General features: G+C 48.3%; 2 protein-coding genes across 10 annotated transcripts in view; both read left to right on the forward strand.

Moving 5' to 3' along the window:
• Positions 1-3,116, forward strand: part of ANAPC5 (anaphase promoting complex subunit 5) — a 38,161-nt gene extending 35,045 nt beyond the window's left edge. The window contains exons 16-17 of one of the 2 annotated variants that reach the window (XM_070515996.1): positions 1,957-2,263; positions 2,674-3,116. In XM_070515996.1, the coding sequence (XP_070372097.1) occupies positions 1,957-2,263; positions 2,674-2,885 (519 nt within the window). In that variant the 3' untranslated portion in view covers positions 2,886-3,116. The remainder of the gene's footprint in view (positions 1-1,956; positions 2,264-2,673) is intronic. The other variant, XM_014858713.3, reaches the window with a different exon arrangement.
• A 5,885-nt stretch (positions 3,117-9,001) lies between these two features.
• CAMKK2 (calcium/calmodulin dependent protein kinase kinase 2) overlaps positions 9,002-21,205 on the forward strand; it is a 47,493-nt gene continuing 35,289 nt past the window's right edge. For 4 of the 8 annotated variants that reach the window (XM_070516005.1, XM_070516009.1, XM_070516008.1 and 1 more), the window contains exon 1: positions 9,002-9,140. The gene's annotated coding sequence lies outside the window, so the exon portion shown is untranslated. Of the gene's footprint in view, positions 9,141-13,462; positions 13,573-19,117; positions 19,264-21,205 lie in introns of those variants that run through there. The other 4 variants (XM_070516007.1, XM_070516010.1, XM_070516012.1 and 1 more) reach the window with 3 other exon arrangements.

The raw sequence follows: 21,205 nt of genomic DNA on the forward strand, positions 1-21,205 counted from the left end.
TGGTTCCTGATTCAGCCTCTTTACTTGTTACAGGTCTATTCAGATTTTCTATTTCTTCTTGAGTCAGTTTTGGTAGTTTGTGTCTTTCTAGAAATTGTTCATTTCATCTAAGGTGTTGGCATACGATTGTTCATCGTGTTCTCATTAATCCTCTTCATTTCTGTCAGGTTAGGTAAGTCCCCACTTTCATTCCAGATTTTAGTCATTTGCGTCCTCTCTCTTTTTTTTTCTTGGTCAGTGTAGCTAACAGTTTGTTAATTTTCTTGGTCTTTTCAAAGAACCAACTTTTAGTTTCATTGATTCTCTCTGTCATTTTTCTGTTCTCTATTTTGTTTATCTTCATTCTAATCTTTATTATTTCTTTGCCTCTGTTAGCTTTGGGTTTATCTTCTAGTTTCTTAAGGTGGAAGTTTGGCTTATTGATTTGAGATCTTCTTTCTTTTATAATATATGTCTTTACAGCTATAAATTTGCTTCACTGCATCCCATAGGTTTTCACTGAATCTCATTGGTTTTGGCATGTTGTAGTTTTGTTCATCTCAAAGCATTTTCTAACTTCCCTTGTGATTTCTTCTTTGACCCATTGGTTATTTAAGGGTTTGTTGTTTAATTTTCCTCTGTTTCTGAATTTTCTGGGTTCCTTTCTGTTATTGATTTCTAATTTCATTCCATGTGGCCAGAGAAGACACTTTGTATGATTTCACTCTTTTTAAGTTTATTGAGTATTATTTTGTGGCCTAACATATGGTCTATCCTGGAAAATGTTCCACATGCACTTGAGAGGAATGTGTATTCTGCTGCTGTTGGGTGGAGTGTGCTATAGATGACTATTAGGGCTGGTTGGTTTATGATGTTGTTGAAGTCTACTATTTCCTTGCTCATCTTCTGTCTGGTTGTTCTATCCTTGATTGAAAGGAGAGTATTGAACTCTCAAACTTTTATTGTTGAACCGTCTATTTTTCCTTCAATTCTGTCAGTTTTTGGTTCATATATTTTGGGGTTCTGTTTTTTGGTGTATATATATTTATAATTATATCTTCTTGATGACTTGACCCTTTTATCAGTATATAATGTCCTTTGTCTCTTGTGACAGTTTTCAACTTAAAGTCTATTTTGTCTGATATTAGTATAGTTACTCCAGTTCTCTTTTGATGACTGTTTGCATGGAATATCTTTTTCTGTCCTTTTGCTTTCAGCCTATTTGTGTCGTTTAATCTAAAGTGAGCCTCTTGTAGACAGCATATAGTTGGATCATGTTTTTTTTTTAAATTTTTTTCATCTATTCTGCCAATCTCTGCCTTTATTGAAGAGTTTAATCCATTTACATTTAATGTAATTATGGATAAGAAAAGACTTTTTCTACTTTGCTATTTTTTCCATGTCTTACTTTTTTTTTGTTCCTCCATTACTACTTTCTTTTGTGTTAAACAGATGTTTTCTAGTGTACCATTTTAATTCCCTTGTTGTTTCTTTTACTATATACTTTTGAGTTATTTTCTTAGTGGTTCCCCTTCCCGCAATGATTCTTACATGGCTAATTCAATTCTTGAGAATCACCAATTGAAAGAATTTTGATGCTGAATCTTTTGGTAAAGATAAAAATCTTGGGGCCGGCTCTGTGGCCGAGTGGTTAAGTTCGCACTCTGCTGTGGCAGCCCAGGGTTCGGATCCTGGGCGTGGACATGGCACCGCTCGTCAGGCCACATTGAGGTGGCGTCCCACATCCCACAACTAGAAGGACCCACAACTAAGATATACAACTATGTACAGGGGGGGTTTGGGGAGATAAAGCAGGGAAAAAAAAAAAGAGAGAGAGAGATTGGCAACTGTTGTTAGCCCAGGTGCCAATCTTTAAAAAAAAAAAAAAAGATAAAAATCTTTCCATAGTGTGAATAACTACTCCCTACTGTATCTATCGTAGTCTGAAATCAGATTGTCACACATTCTATTTTCTAGGAGTGTGGTGCATATTATTATGTAGTACATGTCGGGGACAAGGCAAGCCAGACATGCCGTTCAACAGAGAAGAGCCAGAATGAAGGCCTTCCTTTGTGGGCAGCGGGTGTGGGTGTGTGCAGTGCCACGATGTTTCTTTTTCAGCTCATCCTTGGAATCCCAGAACAGGCCTTAAGTCTTCTCCACATGGCCATTGAGCCCATCTTGGCTGATGGGGCTGTCCTGGACAAAGGCCGGGCCATGTTCTTGGTGGCCAAGTGCCAGGTGGCTTCAGCAGCTTCCTATGATCCACTGAAGAAAGCAGAAGGTAGGAAGCAATAGAAAGATTGTTACTGTTACAGAAAACTTCTAAAACTTCAGACCCAGAAGATTTAGAAAAGACTTTAAATTGGGGACAGTATTTAAGTTCTTAGTGTTCACAGATATATGTTAAAATTTCATGCAGCATTTAAAGTGCTTTCACATGCATGCTTGGCATGAAGGTTGAGGACAAATGATGGCTATTTTAACTCTGTAGAACCAGGTTCCAGGCTAGAAATCAGGACTAAATACCTTTTTTAAAACCTCACCCTAGTATATATATGTTTTTCCTCTCAAAGAGTAGAATATAAACGTTTCTGGTTCATGTTAAATTAATAAAAGTAGATATTAAGTTTTGAAAACTGTATGTGAAGTGTTCAGTTAAAAATGTGTGGTATTTTCCCCACTTTCCATCAGCTCTGGAGGCCGCCATTGAGAACCTCAATGAAGCCAAGAACTATTTTGCAAAGGTTGACTGCAAAGAGCAAATCAGAGATGTCGTTTACTTCCAGGCCAGACTCTACCATACCCTGGGGAGGACCCAAGAGAGGAATCGGTGTGCAATGCTCTTCCGGCAGCTACACCAGGAACTGCCCTCCCATGGGGTGCCCTTGATAAATCACCTCTAGTGACAATAGCCCTGCTGGGCTGCTGTGCAGAGTATAAGACTTTGGACTTGTTCACACCCCCTCCCTCCACATAAACAATGGACTTGATGTCTGTCCTGTCAATAAAATTGCATTCTGATTAGTTTGTCGTATTTCGTTGCTAGAATATACATATTTGTTTTGTTCTCCCTTTTTTTTTCCTTTTGATAGCAAAAGACATTAACTTTTTGTTAATAAACAGTTTATAAATAAGTTAGTGCAAGTGTTAAAGATTATTTTTTCTCTGGACAAAATTGCCAGTATCTTTTTAGAAATTATGCACACTCTCTATCATTATGTGAATTCGTTTAACACCTATGCTCAGACAAGAGCTCTTTAGGGTGTTGGTAGGTCTCTCTGGGAGGTCAGCACCGGTTTTTCTGAGGCTTGGATTTTCCTTCTGGAGCTCCCCTGCTTTGTTGGACTGAACTGGTGTTTGTGGTGGGGCTGTGCGTGCTTGCAAGTACATGTTGGTTCCTGACTGGAGATTAAGAAGGAAAAGATCTTTTTATCGTTTTTGGACCAATGACAAGAAGCATATTTCAATCACTTTCTGGATGTTGGCTTTCTTATATCTCTTGCGTGGGTGTATATTTTCTATATTTAACTATATAAATGAGGGATGATGATAACTTAAGTCTAAGGATTCATCATGAATAAGGTGATTATAAATTAAGAAAGAGTCCGGAGCTCAAGGGTATGGATGCCGTCACTCAAGTAGACAGGGTATGTTTAATGACATCTCACCCCTGCAGTCAAACAGAAGCCAGTTATTACTTTGTCTTCATGAATTTATCTTACCCTTGAGTATTCACAGAAAAATCCCTATGTTTCGAGTCTAAAAGAGCAACAAGGAACCAACCAAATTTTGCAGCTTCTATCATTGGCTCTTTTTCCGTTAAATTTAAACCCTCTGATGGGAAATAATTTATCTCCAGAGCTCTTTGAAACAGTGTAAAACAACTCCCACTCATTAGGATGGGTTTGCTGGCCAAAGACAGCTGCTCTGGAAACAAGAGACTCAGTGTAGAGATAGAGATGCTAATTGGTATGTTGATATTTAAAAATCTTTCCTTAAATTTATTTGAAAGGTTATATAAGTAGAGGGTAAAAATTAAATATTCTTTTTTTTTCTTTTGAGGAAGATTAGCCCTGAACTAACATCTGCCGCCAATCCACCTCTTTTTGCTGAGGAAGACTCGCCCTGAGCTAACATCCATGCCCATCTTCCTCCACTTTATATGTGGGACACCTGCCACAACATGGCGTGACAAGCAGTACATAGGTCCACACCTGGGATCTGAACCAGTGAACGCTGGGCCGCTGAAGTGGAATGTACGAACTTAACCACTGCACCGGGCCAGCCCCCAAATTAAATATTCTTAAAGGCTGTATAGTAAAAAGTAATTCCTCCTCCCAGAAAGTAACCACTATTATCAGTTTCTTTTTATTCTTCCAAATATATTCTTTCATCTGATGTCAGTTTTGATCAATGTGTTTAAACTAAGATCCTTCCAATCGAAGAAGTGATCTTAATCATTCTGCCTTATTAAGGTCCAAGAGATGGGGCAAGCTTGCGCAGCTGATCCCACAGGTATCAACATAAAAAACAGACATTGAACCTGACCAGGACTGGCTACATAAATTGTGGGGCCCAGTACAAATTAAAACCATGAGGCCTATGTTAAGCAGAGCATTAGACCAGGTACGGGGCCCTTATGAGCATACAGCTCTGTGCGACTGCAGTTTGCATGCCTGTGGAGCCAGCCTGCCTGACCCTGCTCTCAGCCTGCACATTCACCTTGGGAGGACTGAATCCCAAGCTAATATAGTCTGTGGCCCCCCTGCCATCTGTGACTTAGATTTGTTGGCTGGGGCCCATCTCCTCCAGGAAGGAATAGTGGGTCAAATGGAAAGTTGGAAACATCAGAGTGACCCCAAAACTCAGAACTGTCTGGGTCACAGCTAATTGGGTTTTTTCCTGGTGGAGCATTTGGTGGGGGGAGGAAGAGTCAGGCTGGTGTAGTTACGGGTGGTTTAATTCAGGGGTGTAAGTATTCATGAATGGTTAAATGGAGAAAGGGTTTGGTGAGGAAGGAATTGAAGCGAAATAGCCAGTGTGCATTCAGGCCTATCCCAGAGACCTTAGTATCTATCCTCAAAGGGGAAGAGAAAAACAGTGTAGTGACCTGAGCCAGTGGCTTGGCGTGGTGGGAACTCTGTACCTAGTGGATTTGGTGGGGGTGTTTCCAGCTGTGGGGCAAGGGGACAAACAGCTAACACAGAGTGCCCTGTGGTAAGTTATTTATGTATATTAACACATTTAAGCTTCATAACAATTCTAAGAGTTAGGCAATAGCGTTAATCCCATTTAACAGAAGAGAAACTGAGGCATAAGGAGGTTAAGCCACTCACCCAAGGTCACACAGCTAGTAGGTTGCAGAGCTGGGAATCCAGCCTAGTTGGTGCATTACCCTAAAGCTGCCTGTTCTCAGTTTTGAAAAGTACTGTACTGTCGTTGTGAATATTCTTCTTCAGTTTGTTGAATGCATAATTGATAATGTGAGTCGTCATTTATCTAGTGCCCAATATAGGCCAGCCACTGTGCTAGGTCCTTTCACACATACCATCTCTAATGCCTGGAAGCCAAATACCATTTTATAGGTGAGGAAGCCCCAGAGATCCAGCCTGATGGAGCCCCCTCACTAGTAAGGACCAACGTCAGGGTTCAGTTCTGGGTGTGACCGGCTCCTCACCTACAGGCTCTCGCATCACCAGACCACGTTGTGTTCCCCTGTTACCCCAAATCTTTCTACTGGTTCAGAGTGTATGAATTTTGTCCTGACGCGTTTTGGTGGTTACACTGACTTTTTTCTTTCTTGTAGTACATCTAAGACAAATGAAGAACTTTATCTACACCCCAGCTACCTTCTTTTATGTTGTTAGTTATTTTGGGGACTCACAAACATATTAATCTCGTTGGTTGAAGGGAAACTTCTCAGGGTCTTTTTTTTTTTTGGCCAGCATTTTTCTACTGTTTTGTTGAATGGGAAAGAATTCAACAAATAAAATAATCAGTGTGATCAATCCTGCTGTCTCTATCCGGATGCTCAAGTTTTGGGAGGTGGAACATTCCAGTGAACAACATGAGTAGAACACAGAACAGTTCAAAGACAAAGCGTTGGCAGGAGCTTGTGACGCCATCCTAGTGGGTGGGATAATTTTAAAGTCTTACTTTTCAGCCCTTCCCTTGTACTGTTCAAGTTTCCTTTAAAAATAAGATTCAGATGCTTTGTTTACTTATTTTCTTGGCAATCTGTGTTGTCAAGACAACAAGATCTGTTTGCCTAGAATAGGGTTTTCTGGTGTTCTTGGAGGAGAAAACTCAAAAAACAAAGCCAATTCTTAGTTTCCTATCTCTAAGACGAAAATGGTTTCCTAAAGTGGGATAATTCCTATCATAAGAGGGGCTGAATGACAAGGAAAGACAATTGTGATGTTCTCTACTTTGTTCTAATTCCCCTTAATAAGACAAGCACATAATTGATGGGGTTTTTAGCTCTGTGCTAAGTATATTCATAGTTAGCTCCATTGAACGTTTATGTGCCAGGTACCAAGCCATTATCTTTATACACATTATTGTATTTAAACCTCAAGCGCAGCCTGTGAGCTCGAGTGCCATTACTGACGACATTTGACAGCTGATGAAACCAAACCAGGAGAGATCAAGTCACTTGTCCAAAGCCACAGGGCTGGTAACAAGCAAAGGTGGGATTTGAACTAGGTCTCCCTGACTCCAGAGTCACTGCTTTCAGCCCCAATGCTGACAGTATACAAATGTTTCAGATGTGGTACCTACCTATACTCCAGGAATTTACAGCTCTATTGGCAAATCAAAGCACATGAGTGAAAAAAGTAAAGATTGGGAAGACATGGTGGCTGAGCATCAAATAAGCTGCAGTCTTTGCTATAAGAGATCAGAGAGGAGAGACGTCAAGGAGGGTCTGGGCCATAGCATTTCAGGAAATTCTTCCAGAAAGAAGAGAATCTCGGGCTAGGGTTTCAATGGGCTCTTTCTAACCTTTCTTACACAATTGGTTTCTAACTTTACACAGCCATCTGTATATCTAAGTTTCTGCCTGTGTTAGCTACAGCGTTCTAATAAAACAGGCAATTTAGTAACATGATGTAAACATATAGAATTGTATATTTTAACAAGTAACAGGAAAAGACATCAACTAATATCTGTTTTGGTTTCCTTAGTAAAGCAGGGGTTGCCAAACTATTTCCCCATGGGCCAAATCTGGCATGCCGCCTGTTTTTATATGGCCTGCCAGCTAAGAATCAGTTATTCATTTTTAAATGGTTGAAGACAAATCAAAATTCCTATTTTGTAGCATGTGAAAGTTACATGAAATTCAACTTTCAGCGTCTGTAAATAAAGTTTTATTGGAACACAGCTATGTCCATTCATTTACTTTGGTCTATGCTGCTAGAACGGCAGAGTTGAGTGGTTGCCATACACACGGTACGGCCTGCAAAGCCTAAAATATTTACTATCTGGCCCTTTACAGAAAAAGTTTGCTGACCCCTATCCTAGAGTCATAAATGTCCAAAATGCTCCCCATCAGCCCCACTATGTATTTTTGGGGAGAAAATAGAAAAATACAGAACTACGCATCCACCATTCAGAATTGACTGTTAACATTTTGCCATTTGCTTCAAATCCATTTATAAGTAAAAGGCATAAAACTTGACAACATTGCTTATGCTCCTCCCTCTCTGTTCTCTGTCCCTACTTCCTTTTTTGGGACAGACTGTCATGAATTTAATTTGCACCCCTCCCCTTTGACTTTTAAAACACGTATGTAAACACGTGTCCGTGAACAATATAGACTGTGTGGGATTTAAAAACAGTACACACAAGTTGTGCATCATATTGTCTTCCGCAACTTACTCTTCAGCATTTCCTTTTTGGGAATCTCTTCATGTCTGTACACACAGATCTAACGTATTCCTTTGAACTGTTGCATGGTATTCCACCAAATGACACATCTCATTTATCCATTCCTCTAATGAACATTTAGGACGCTCGTTCCCAGGTCCTTGCTGTTACCAACAAATGCGTGCATGTTGAATAACATCAGAGAGGCGAGGAGAGCTGTGAACCTTTCATTAATATGGCCCTTGACTCTCTCAACTCTTGATTCCCTTTTGGCTGCTTGGCAAGGTCGGCGAGACATCTCCTGGATGACTTTCGGTTCAGGACTGGGTTTCGAGACCACCCAAGGACCGCGTCCGGCAGCCCTTGAGGTCTTCTCCCCCGCCCCCTCCCTCGCAGTGCTCTTGCCCAGTTGGGAGACTAAACACACACTTAAGGCTCCAGCAAAGCAGGGCGCCAAAAGGAGTAGAATGTTCGGGAAGAATATGATGTTATCTCACAAAAAGCATGTAAGCAGTCTTCGGGAAAAGCCAGAACTTCACTGGGATTCGTGTAGTTTGGTATATCCTGGTGGAGTCGGGGTGGGAGAGGAACACCGGCCCCCAGCCTTTAAGGCGGGCCCCGAGCAATGGTCAGTGGGGAGGGGTGTGCGGAAGGGGTTTCTCCAAACCGGTGGTGACCCGAAATCCAGGTCACGTCCACCGCCGGGCAGGGGTAGCAGCCCCAGGGCGGGAGTCGGGGAGCGGGGCGGGACCCCGGTGTCCCGCAGGCTTGGGGAACTTTCAGCCGCCGCCCTGCAGTCCCCGCCTTTGGCTAAAACAAAGCGAGCGCTGCCGGCGCGTCCGGCCGGCCCGAGGGCGCCGCGGCCGCCGCGCAACGAACGGGCCAGGTGCGCGCCGCGGCGCCAGCGAAGTTGCAGCGCGGCCTCCGGGGCTCGTGCGCCCGGCAGGCCCCCCTCCCCGCGGGTCGGCCACCTCCTGGCCCCCCCGCGCCGGGCCGCACTTCCCCTCCCCGCCCTCCCCTGCGTCCGCCCCCCGTTACTTTCGTCTCCGCCGGCTCCCCTCCCCTCGCTCCCGGCGCGCGCCCGAGCCGGCGGGGACGCGCCCGGGGTTCCAGCGGCCGCGGCCAATCCCCGCGCAGCCCGCGGCGGCGGCGCGCCCGAGCCGGGCCCGGCGGCTCCTCCCGCCCCGCCCGCCGCGCCCGCCGGGGCCGCGGAGAGAGCGCGCTGCCGCCGAGCCGGGCCGAGCCGAGCCGGGGGCGCCGAGCGCGGGACGCGGCGGCGGCGCGGAGCCCAGGTGAGCAGCGGGAGCCGGGCGGCGGGCGGGGACTGCAGCCTCCGCGGCTCCCGGCGGCCTCGCGCTCTCGGGCGGGGACCCCTGCCGGGATGCAGACAAAGCCCCGAGGCCGGCTCCGGGCTCCCCCACCCCGGGGACCCCACGTGCGCCGCCAGCACGCCCCGCCACGTGGGGAGACGCGGCCCCCCGGCGCCCCTTCCCCGCGTGCTCGGGCCTGGGGGTGGCCTTCTTGGCTGGGCCGCGCCCGGCCCGGGGTGGCAGGGGCGGTCCCGGAGTTTGGAACCGTTGTCGCCGGGGGCGGGGGCAGTGAAGGATGTTGGAGGCGGCCTAGGCCCACCCCCACGTTTGACAGGTGGGGAAACTGGAGCGCGCAGGGGTGAGGGCCACGGGACTTTGAGCTGTCCACCCCCGCACCCCGCCTGTCTTGGGGGCTAACCCAGGCCCTATGGGTTGGACACCAGGCGGCAGGACCCCAGAACAGCAGTTGTGGGGCGGGGGGACTTTGCCCCCGCCCCGCTTCTGGCAGCCGGAACCTCACGGGCTTGGTCCTTTTGACCTAAATTCACCTCGGGGCCGCAGCACGCTGTGAACGCAGCGGTGCCTTCCCTGGCACCCTGCGCCTGACTCTTGGGGACGCGGGGTGCTGGGCCCAGCCCCGCTCTGCATGCCTGGGGTTCCACTCGCTCCAGCCTCGAGCTTTTCCTGGCTTCCCCCACCCCCTGCACTGCCCAGTTTGGGAAGCCGGGTGTTTTCACAGCTCTGCCAGCCGCCCTGCTGCTCTCACTTGGCGCTGAAGAGGTTGCACCTCCGCCCCTCCTGTCTCCCCCAGAAGGTGGGGGCAGACGGAGGGTGCTGGGGGCGGGGATCTTAGTGCCGGTCAGCAGGAGAGGGGCGCGCTGGCTTCGGGGTGGGACATGCAGTGTCCACCTCCTGAGAGGCAACTTTTACCTTCCTCGGTCTGGAAGTGCCCACAATCCTAGAGATAGAAACTTCTTGCGCCCTAGAGCTGCGCTGTCATTCACCACTCCCCCGCCCCTGGCCCTGCCCCCAGGGGAGAGAGAAGAGAATGGATCTAGGTCCCCATAGGCTCCCTTGCTCCTGGGGGGAGGCAGGGGCAGCAGCAGGGGGACGGCTTTGGGGGAGTTAGACCCCTTCTCCCAAGCCACCCCACAAAAATGTGCAGTTTGAGAGTAAACAGCTTCCTAGTGAGTCTGGAACCCCCTTCCATATTGCTGCTCATACCCCTTCCTGTAGAGAAGCAGCCATTCACAGCGAGAACGCGCAAGATATTTTTGTAATAAGAAGTGACAGCCATCATTCGATGAGCCCTAACTTGGATAATAATGCTGATAATGTTAATAACTCATATTTGTTGAGTTCTTGCTGTGTGCCAGATACTGTGCTATGTGTTGCATGCGTTATCTCATTTAGTGCCTAGCAAAATCCTATGAGGCAGATTTTTGTCCCTATTGTAGAGATGAGGAGATTGAGGTTTGAAACAATCCTGCAGTGTTGCTAGGAATTAGCCCCATTTTATAAAAGGGCTCAGAGAGGTTAAGTAACTTGCCAGGGTCACTCAGCCGACCCAGGCATGTCAGGCTCTAGAACCTTTGCGCTTTACCACCTGTTTTAGAGTAGGGGCCCTTGCAAGCTGCCCTCAGCTTCTTGAGGGGCCCAGATTTGTTTACTAGAGTAGCCTATGAAGACACAGATCTCCGCAGGCATCATGGTGATGCTGATCAGCTTGGGCTTATCTTTCCTCCCAGGTTGTTAGGAGGCTGGTAGCCAAATGTATTCACTCATCACTATGCAGTGGCCCTCATCAGGGGCTGTCTCGCCTTCCTGGTGAGCATTTGGAAAAGTCTGGAGGCAACTTTTGGTTGTCACAATGATGCTGAGCACCCCTGGCTTTTGGTGGGCAGGAGCCAGGATGCCAAATATCCTGCAAGCAGGCCAGATCCTCAAGCAGGCATCCACAGTAGGCATGAAGAATTGCCCTGTCCTAAATGCCAGGAGTGCCTCTGCTGAGAAATACCAGGAGGGATAAGTGCTGTGGGATGAAGGAGGCAGAGGTCAGTGGGGGTTCTGGAGAAGTCCCTTCTGGGTGGTATGAATCCAGGAGGCTCCCTGAAGGAGGTGTCATTTGTGCTGAGCCTTGATGGATGGGCTAAAACGTGGAGATTGGATGGGAGTAGGAGGAAGGGAGATAGGACAGGATGACCTGGCAGAGGGAACTTTCTGCAGGAACCCAGAGTTCCCTCCTTGAGAACCTCAGTCTGGATCCAAGATGAGCTGGTGGGTGGGGGGCACCTCCCTCCGGAGGAAGGGGTGGGCTGCGTGGGACAGGTACTTTGGCTCAGATTTTAACATGGACCACAGCGTCGCCCTTACCTCTCCATGAACCCGTTTGATGTAAGGGCTCAGAGAGGCTAAGTAACTGTTCGGCGTCACCTGTGACCTTCTCCCCAGTGTTCCTTCTTCTGGTGGCTGCGGGAAGCACATGGTTCCCATTTCTTTTCCTGATCCTGGAGATTTGGGGCAAATGCTATTTCAGATTTTCCTTTGGGTCAGAGGGCCTTCATTGCTATTTTCTCCAGATGCTTTGCTTTTCCAGTGGCTCCTCCTCTTTGGACCGGGTTGAAGAACCCGGATGTGGGGTGCGGGGTGGCCTGGCTCGGTGGTGCCGCAGCTGCTGTCACCCAGCTTCTGTGCCTTCTTTCCTCGAAGTTGAGGCATCTGCGCTTCCCTTTTGGAATGGACTTTTCTTCTTTCAGGCTGTGCTTGTTACCTTACTGACCTGCTAATAATATGTGACCTGTTGTGTCTGGCTTCTTTCATTGAGCCTGATATGTTCAGGGTTCGTCGGAGTTGTAGAATGTATCAGCGCTTCCTTTCTGTGGCTGAATAGTATTTCCTTGTGTGGATACACCATGTTTTGTTTATCCATTCATCCGTTGATGGACATTTGGGTTGTTTCCTTCATAAGGGCTTCTTAAGGCCAGTGTGTCCATTCCTCTGCCTTGGCAGCCCCCAATTAATAACCCTCTGGGAATAAGACATTATTTGTCACTCTGTTTGCAGAGAGGGTGATGGAAGGATGGTTCTGTGAAATCAACTGGGGACCAGCTTCCCGGAGCAAGGTTTTCAGGACTCCCTTAATTTCACCGCCACCTGCCCCTCCACAAGAACCCTAGCTCCCTTTCTAAGCCCACTGCCTCCCGGGTCGAGTCACAGGTATCATGTGTGATTTTCAGAGACAGTCTGGATTTCATTCAGTTCCATTCTTTTCAGTGATGATGATTTGTTAAATGTAGGTCCCCGTGTGATTTTATTTTACATATTTTGTGAGACTTTTTCCAGGTAAGTAAATCCACAAAGTAGAGAGAGCCTCACCAGACAGATGGTGCCCTAACTCCGTGCCTGGGCGTGGAGTCAGCTCCGTCTCTCCCGATAGCTTTGCCAGAAATGCCCACATGGACCGGACATGGAGCAGCGGGAAAATGGAGCCAGGAGGGGGACCCAGAAACGACCAGCCCCTCAGCCCCTTCTGATTGACCTGGGGATGGTGGAGCTCAGAGAGGAAGGGAAAACGTGGTCTTTTCAGAGCGTTGACTAGGAGGTGAGCTGTGTGCTGGGCACCGTCATGCAGAAGATGGACCTTGGGGCCACCCGCTAGGTGAGCTGAGGCGGCTCCATTTTACAGAAGAGAAAACCGGTGCTCAGGTCCCCTGGGGTCCTGACATACCTTCGGGTCCTGCACCCTGTGTTTCCCTTGGCCTCCTTATGCTGGCTGGGGAAGCCCATTTTCTCATGCAGTAGAGAACCCACGTTCTCCAGGACGTTGTGGCGCAGAAATAATTTCCAAATGGTTTTGCTCTCTGAAAAATAAGATTTTGAATGATTCTTTTTTCTTTCTTCTCTGATTGGATCGCTTCCTCAAGAAAACCAAGAAACAGAGCCTATTGAAAAGGAGGTGGGTGCCCCTTGACCTCGTAGGGAAGCCCTCTGGCCCTGGCCTTCCCCGGCGGGGGATGTCACTGACCAAAATGGGGACGGGATTATTTTAGCCGCCAGTGTTTTCCGTTTCAGTCATGTTTGTAGTGTTGCCACCAAATTTTTTTCTCCAATTATGAAACATTTTAAGCATAGAGAAAAGCCAAAGTTCTGTTTTGTTTTATGTTGTTTGACTGGCTGGTTTTTTTGGAAGGCTGGAAGGAGGCCCAGGAGGTGACGGAAACAGGGCAGAGCAGGGCGCTGCGTTGTACTTAGCGATGGCCCTGGAACCGTCATGATCTTTCACTGAACCCATACTTCTCGGGGGGGCTGGTGACAAGCCCTGCCCTGGGAACTGAGGAACGCTGGGACTTGATCCCTGTCCCCAAGAAGCTCCCAGCAAGTGGTTTGTGAACTGTCGGGGTGCGCTTTGGAAGAGGTAAACAATTCTAGCCATTTTTTCCTTTTGAAAAGGAGAGAAAGAAAACTGGAAGTGTCTGTGTTGCGCCCCCACCCCCATCCCATCCTGAAAGCTGCTGAGCAACTATTTTTGTGTTGTCTCTTTTTATCCTGTTGCCTTCTGTAAATAGTTGAGAGATGGCAGTTGCAGAGATAAAAATGCTAATTCTAACCTGGCGAGGAGAGACGATGGTCCCCCAAGAAAATACCCCTCTCCCCAGGCCAAAGTCTTGCCCCCCTGCCCACATGGCTTGGGCATGAGACAGGAAGTGAGTGGGTGGGGAAGAGGACTTGTGGGTGGTGCCCAAGAGAAGCCTCTGCTGGAGAAGTTTAAATGGGGAACCAGTGGTTGGGGTAGGAGCAGGGTGTGGAGGAAAGGACGCCTCCCTTATGGGTCTTTTTAGGTTTTTATTCGGATTTTGCCTTCAAGGCCTCTGGGGCAAAGAGATTTTATTTAGATTCCTTTCAACGGTTCTCTCCCCCTCTGGGTCCAGGAGTGGGGCACAGGGTTGGACCCGCAGAGCTGGCTCCCAGCCCCTCCTTGCCCCTGGCTGGGGGTGCTTTGTGCTGGAGGCTGGGGAGGGAGGCAGCGAGAGTTAGCATCTCCTCCAAGTGGCAGGGAAGAAGGAGGGAGAAGGGCTGTGGGTGGGCAAGGCCCCGATGCCTGTGGAGGCCGAGCCAGCCCCCTCTATCTCTGACGCGCCAAGCTGCAGAACGTCGAAGTCAAAGTCTTTTTCTTTTCATTATAAATTGAAAATTCCAGTTGTTTCTCTACCTCAGTGAAAGACTGGGGTGGGGATTCCGTGGGAGAAGAGGAAGGAAGCAAGATGGTTCTGACCTCCCTTTTCTAGATAACCCCCCACACCCACACCCACACCTTCACACTTCCTTGCTCTTCAAGTCAGGGCCACCAGTGCACACCTGGCCTTTGATACCTGGCTGCTCTCTCCACCATCCTTCCCTACTGACCGAAGAAGGGCGGACTTGAGACCCTAAAGATGTGGAGTTTCTTGCTCCGTAAGCATCCAGGGCGGCAGGGGACACTATTGGGCTGCAGGGGTCAGGACGCCTGGTTCTCGCCCTGGCCTTGCCTCGAACTTGCTGGACTGCCTCCGAGAGGTCCTCTCACCTCCCTGGGTCTGAGCGACTCCCTCTGCAGCCCTGGTGCATGGCTTATGGAAGCCATGTGAGAGCGTGCACGAGCTCGTACGACGCAAGTGAGCCAGCGTGCAAAATTATATGCACGCTGTTTTTAATTTTGTAAAAAGTGTTGCACGTGGACGGGAGTTAGAGAGGAAGATGAAAAGAGTTAAGTTAGCGTGGTCAGATTAGAGATGAAAAAATTTTGTTTTCATGGAAATTAAAGCCAGTCGAGGAGCGTGAACTTGACAGGTGCTGAAGTGCTTTCTTGGCAACAGCTTCCATTTGGGGAGCACTCGCTGCATGCAGGGGCCTGTGTGGTAGGCAGCATTGTTATCCCCAAGGTCACATGCTAAGGAGAAGGGGGGTGCCCCTGATCACGTGTTCCACCTCTTTGGAGCCTGTGATTTCACACCTGTGCCCTCCCAAAGCACTGTGTGATTGTGCACGAGTCCCTGGCACTCCCTGTGCCTCAGTTTCCTCACGGTGAAATAAGCGTGATGATGGTGCCTAACTCATAAGGTTATTAGGACGATTGAATGAGGCAATACACGCACAGTGCTTGGGATAGGGCCTGGCACTTGGCGAGCACTGAGGATGGCGAGCCGGCAGCCATTCCTGCGTCTGTGGCTACTCTGGCTGCTGCAACTATGAGGCAATCCTTGTGTCGAAAGTGCTGGTCAGTTTCTTCCCTTTACTCTGTCCTATTCCTCAGCCCTGCCCTTCCTTGATTTTTTTCTTTAAAAAAACAAAAGGACTTTGGAAGTTCTGGTCTTTGCCTGACTGTCAAGGTGAAGTCTGTGCAGGTTGCCAGAGGACTTGCAGCTGCCTAATAATTTTGCCTGGTTGGGAGCCTTACGGTGTAGAGAGCTTAGGGGAGAAGTTTTTCTGTTACTCAGCTCTGTGATTCTGTCAGTCAGGACCCTTGGGTGTAAGCGACAGAAAACCAGTCGCAAACTAAGTTAAGCAAAAATGGGAATTTATTGGGTCATGTAGTTAAAAATTCCTGGGGTATGTGGGCTTCAGGCATGGCTGCATCCAGGTACCCAAACAATGTCTCCAGCCTCACTTCTTCTCCATCTGTTGCCTCTCTTCTCTCTCTCTGTCAACTTCATTTTAAGGCAGTATTCTCCCGAGCCCCTGGTAACTCTAGAAGTAGATAATCATTGCTGTGCATTTCACAGAAAGAGACATTCTTCTCAATAATTCCACAAAATCCTAGAATAGGACTTGGTAGACTGACTTGGGTCACACATCTACTCTTGAATGAGTCAGTTGACCAGAGCAATTGATGTCCAGTTGATCAGGCTTGATTCATATGGTAACCCCTGAAGCTGGTGGTGTGGACATCTCCATGGAGTCACCTTTCGCACAGAAGGTTAGGTTCCCAGACATAAATTGAGCTGCTGTTCTCAAACTGAAGGAACATAGATTCTAGGCAAGCTAAAGAAAGCATCTGACCTTCTGAGAAGCCTTGGGAATAGTGAAATAAAGTGACCTCTATCCAATATTTATTGAGGGCCAGCAGTGTTCTAGAAAGTTCTAGGTCCTGGAGTTCAGCAGTAAACAAGAAAGGCAAAGGCATGGCTTTCAGAAGTTCGGTCAAGTTGATATCGCTGTGCCCGAATCCTCTGCATTTCTTTTCTGAGCACCGTAAGGCACCGTGCCTTCACACTGTCCCCCTAACACAGGAAGATTAGCCCTGAGCTAACTACTGCCAATCCCCCTCTTTTTGCTGAGGAAGACTGGCCCTGAGCTAACATCCATGCCCATCTTCCTCTACTTTTTTTAATATGTGGGACGCCTACCACAACATGGCTTTTGCCAAGTGGTACCATGTCTGTACCTGGGATCCGAACCCCGGTGAACCCCAGGCCACTGAGAAGCAGAACATGTGAACTTAACTGCTGCGCCACCAGGCCGGCCCCGAGCCTTTGTTTCCATATTGGTGAAATAAAATGGTTGGAGCAGGTGACCACTGATGTGTGCCCCTTTTAGCACTAACATTTGATGAGTCTCAAAGTAGGGCCCGTAGGGGTATAATAGGTCCTGGGATGTGGAAAAGGGAGGGCATGTAATGCCGCACTCAGCCTGCCCTTGGCATTGGGGAGGCAGTGGGGAATGGTGAGGACTGTGGCGTGCTGGCGAGTGTATCTCGTGTTCAGAGCTGCCCAAGTTGCTGCCAGGAGAGAACACAGGCCCAGTGCCATCAGAGTGTCCAGTTCTTCAAGAGACTCTGGAAATTTTTATTTTTATCTGAAATCTCCCAGCTCTAAAATGTTGGCATGTCATTCAAATGGTTTTAAACACAATGTAGGCCAAGCAAAATACATCAGTGGCCGGATGTCACCCAAGAGTCACCATTTGCCACCTTTTTGCTCGAGGGCCTGTGATGGGGTGGGTCTGTGTACTCTAAAGGGAGAGCCTTTGTCTCTGGGGAGACAGTCAGTTTCAGTGACTCCAAACTGGTTCAAGGAGAGACAGTCCTAAGAGTTGATGTCACTCAATCTGATAAGACTGCTTGGCTGGGCCACGGCCCCGAGTCTGGAATATTCCAGCTGGCGTCCAGCCTCAGTGCTGCGTCGGCTGGTACAGCTGAGCCTCCCGGGTCTCCCACTCAGGCCTTGGGGGCTCCTCCGAATCTGTGGCCTCTGAGGTGGCAGCCTCTCTGGTTGGGTGGGGAGCTGTGTTCCTTTGCCAGGACTGCCGTGATGACATCCCACAAACCGGGCGACTTCAACCACGGAAGTGTATTCTCTGACAGTTCCGGAGGCCAGGAGACCCTAAGCGAGGTGCAGGCAGGGCTGGTTTCTTCTGAGGGCCCTGAGGGAGAACCTGTGCCCTGCCTGTCTCCCGGCGTTGGTGGCTTGCTGGCCATCTTTGGCGTTCCTTGGCCCATAGGTGCGGTACCTGGATCTCTGCCTTCGCGTTCTCTTGGCGTTCTCCCTGTGTGTGGCTCTGTCTCTGGGTCCAAGTTTCCCCTTTTTATAAGGATACCAGTCACATTGGATCAGGGCCCATCGTAGTGACCTCATTGTGCTTATAGAGTCACTTGTGTGCCTATTTTTAAGAAATCACATCTGTTGATCCTGCACATAGTAGGTCCTCAGCAATTACTTGTTGAAAGAACAAATGGGTGAGTGAATTTCCTTTAGGACCTCCCTGGGCCTCAGTTTCCCCACATGAGAGAGGAGGCGGCTGGCTAAGCCTATCATCTCAGGGAGGACATTGTCCCTGTCCCTGGCAGGATCCTCACAGCTATTTTGGGCTATTTTGGCCCCTTTGTTGTCTCATGGTGCCTGGGACCTCAGGGGACCCTGTGCAGGGTGTGTCTCGGAGTGGGCATGTCCCTGGCATGCTGCAGCTCCCGCGGTGGCTCTGCATTTGGTGAGCAGGCGCCGGCTGGAACCTGCCCCCAGGAAATGGGAATGCGTTTCCTAGAGGCCTGTGCCACTTGGCTTCCTGGCAGAGGAAGGAGCGCTTCCCTTCATCCTGGCCCCAGCCGGTCCATCTGCTCCAGGAAGGGTCTGGTGGGTCAGCTGAGCCACTCTGCGAGAGGGGATGGGGGGGAGCCTGGGCTGCTGGCCAGGGTGTGGGGGAGGCCTCGGGGCAGGGGAGGGACCCAGGGTGGAGGCAGGAGGCTCAGAGGAAAAGGCTCTTGACATTTTGTCAAACCCACACAGCTCTCTGGAAAGGTCTTCTTACTCTGGGGCCCCCTGAAATCAAATGCTTAGCTGTCCCTCCCTCTCGGAGGGCCTGTGAGTCTCAAATGACCAGGGCAGAGCAGTTAGCCATGCTTGGTGCATGGTACATGCTCAGTTGGATGCTAGCTATTGCTGTTATGCAAACCATTGTTCCTCTGTGTGATTTTTTTTATTCCTGGGATGAATGTTGGTAACTTTCATCAGACCCTTAAAGGGCCTGTGACCTCATAGGGTCTGTGACCCCAAAACTGTTCAGAATGCTGGCTCAGACTCTGTAGGGGTCAATGGTGGAAGATCTTCCATCAGGCTGAATGGCTGAGACCTTGCCTGCCAGGCCTCGCTGCAGACCGGGGGCATCCAGGTAGCTTTGAGGCGCTGAGGTCTGTGTCCCAGGGGGCTGTCTTTCTTGAGACCTGGACACACCTGCCCCTCCAGCACAGAGGCCCCCTCGGTCCCAGCTAGCGCATTTCTCCTCTCCGCCCTCCTCCAGACCTCAAGGGCCAAGGCCCAGGCCAGATGCCAGCTTGTCAAGGAGACTGATTAAAAACAGCTTTGCTGGGGGCGGATGGCTTGATGTCCTTGGCCTGGAGTGGGGATCGATAAGCAATTGTTTTTCTGTTGGCAACAAAGAAAATTCTCCATTAACTTTCTCGGATGCTGCCAGACTACTTTTCTTTTCAGGAACTCTGTAGCCCTGTCAGAGGTGGCTCTGGGAGGGAGGACGGGCCGCTGGAGCTGCTCCCTGGCCCTGGGGAAGGCAGGCCCACACCACCGGGGCTGGTGGAACACACACAAGAAGAGGAACATTCTGGAATACAACCCGGCAGGTAGTCGGCATTCAGTAGGTATTTGTTGAAAGAATAGCTTTCTGAGCACTTAGCCATGAGCCAGACATGATACTGAGTGCTTAGCTCATTCAATCCTGATGGCTACCTGGTGAGTGTCCATTTTGTAGATGAGAAAACCGAGGCTGAGAGAGGCTGAGTCACTTGTCCACTGAGGGCCCAAGCAGTCATCCTTCAGGGGCCCTGCCTATCCCCTCCTGGGAGATGAGGATCATAAAAAGGCTATGCAAAGTCACAGAGAACGCTGAACTTGGGTCGTGTATTCTTTCACTGACGGGGAGGGCAAGACAGGAACACAGTTTAGGATTTCTTTCTCAGACGCAGTAAGGGGGGATAGAGGATTAGGAGATGGGACCGCCTCTGACTTCTATCATGGTTACAGTTATTTTCTTTCTTTTAAAAATTCATCTTTGGGGCCTAGCCCAGTGGCTGAGTGGTTAAAGTTCCATGCATTCCTCTTCAGTGGCCCGGGATTGCGGGTTCGGATCCCAGGCGTGGCCCTACTCCACTCACCAGCCATGCTGCAAAAAAAATAGATAAAAATATAGGAAGATTGGCACAGATGTTAGCTCAGGGCTAATCTTCCTCACCAAAAGAAAAAAGAAAAGAAAAGAAAAGAAAAAATTAATTTCTGAATGGTTACTGTTTGCACATGGTACAAAAATAAAAGTAAATACAGTAAAAGTAGGTTCCTCCCACCCTGTCCTCCCACTTCCAGTTGTTTTGTCATGAGGCCATTGTTACCATTTTCTTGAGTACCTTTCCAGAAATATGCTATCCATGTGCAACTATGTATACATGTTTGGCTCCCCCCCCACCCCCGCCCATGCCAATGGCAGCACACTAATGCTTAAAGTATTTTCCATGTAACAATGTGTCTTGGAGGTAATTCACATTAGTATGTGTAGAGTCACCTCTTTTCAAATAGATGCATGGTTTTCTCCTGGGATACGTGTACCTCATTTTATTTACTCAGTCCCCTTGGATGATCATTTCAGACCACACTACCAAAATGATCTTGTACATACATCATTTTTTGCGTATAAAATTGTTTGTAGAATAAACACTCAGGCGTGGAACTGCTAAGTCAAAAGTATGTGCATTTGGAATTTTGTTAGATATTTGTGAATTTCCCTACATAAGAATGGTACCATTCATACTCCCCATGGCCTCACCAAAATAGTGCTATTATTATATATTTTTGTCTTTGCCAATCTGATAGTTGAAAAAAAGTTTCATGGTAGTCTTATTATTATTATTTTCTTAATTTTGGTAAAATATATATAACATAAAATTGGCCATTGTAACCATTTTTAGGTGTACAATTCAGTGGCATTAACTAAATTCACAATGTTGTGTAGCCGTCACCACTATCTATTTCCAGAACTCTTCATCACCCCAAACAGAAACTCTGTACCCCTTAAACAGCGACTCCCCTCTCCCCCAGCCCCTGCTAACTTCTACTTTAACCTTCCGTCTCTATGAATTTGCCTATTCTAGGTACCTCGGATAAGTGGAATCATACATTTGTCCTTTAATATCTAGCTTGTTTCGCTTAGCGTGTTTTCAAGGCTCATCCGTGTTGTAGCATGTGTCAGAGGTGAATAACATCCTATCGTATGGCTAGACCACATTCTGTTTATCCCTTCATCTGTTGATGGACACGTGGTTGTTTCCACTTTTTGGCTCTTGTGAATAGGCTGCTGTGGACATGGGTGTTTGAGTATCTGTTTGAATCACTGCTGTCAGTTCTTTCGGATAAATACCTGAGAGAGCAATTGCTGGGTCAAACTTAAATTCTATGTTTACGTTTCTGAGGACCTGCCAAACCATTTCATTGTAGTTTGAATTTGCACTTTTCTTACTATACTCGAGGCTGGGCATCTCGTCACATGACTAGGTTCTTTGTCATCCCTTTACAGTG

This window comes from Equus asinus, chromosome 8 (assembly GCF_041296235.1).
Source record: "Equus asinus isolate D_3611 breed Donkey chromosome 8, EquAss-T2T_v2, whole genome shotgun sequence".
In the NCBI taxonomy this organism is placed as follows: domain Eukaryota; kingdom Metazoa; phylum Chordata; class Mammalia; order Perissodactyla; family Equidae; genus Equus; species Equus asinus.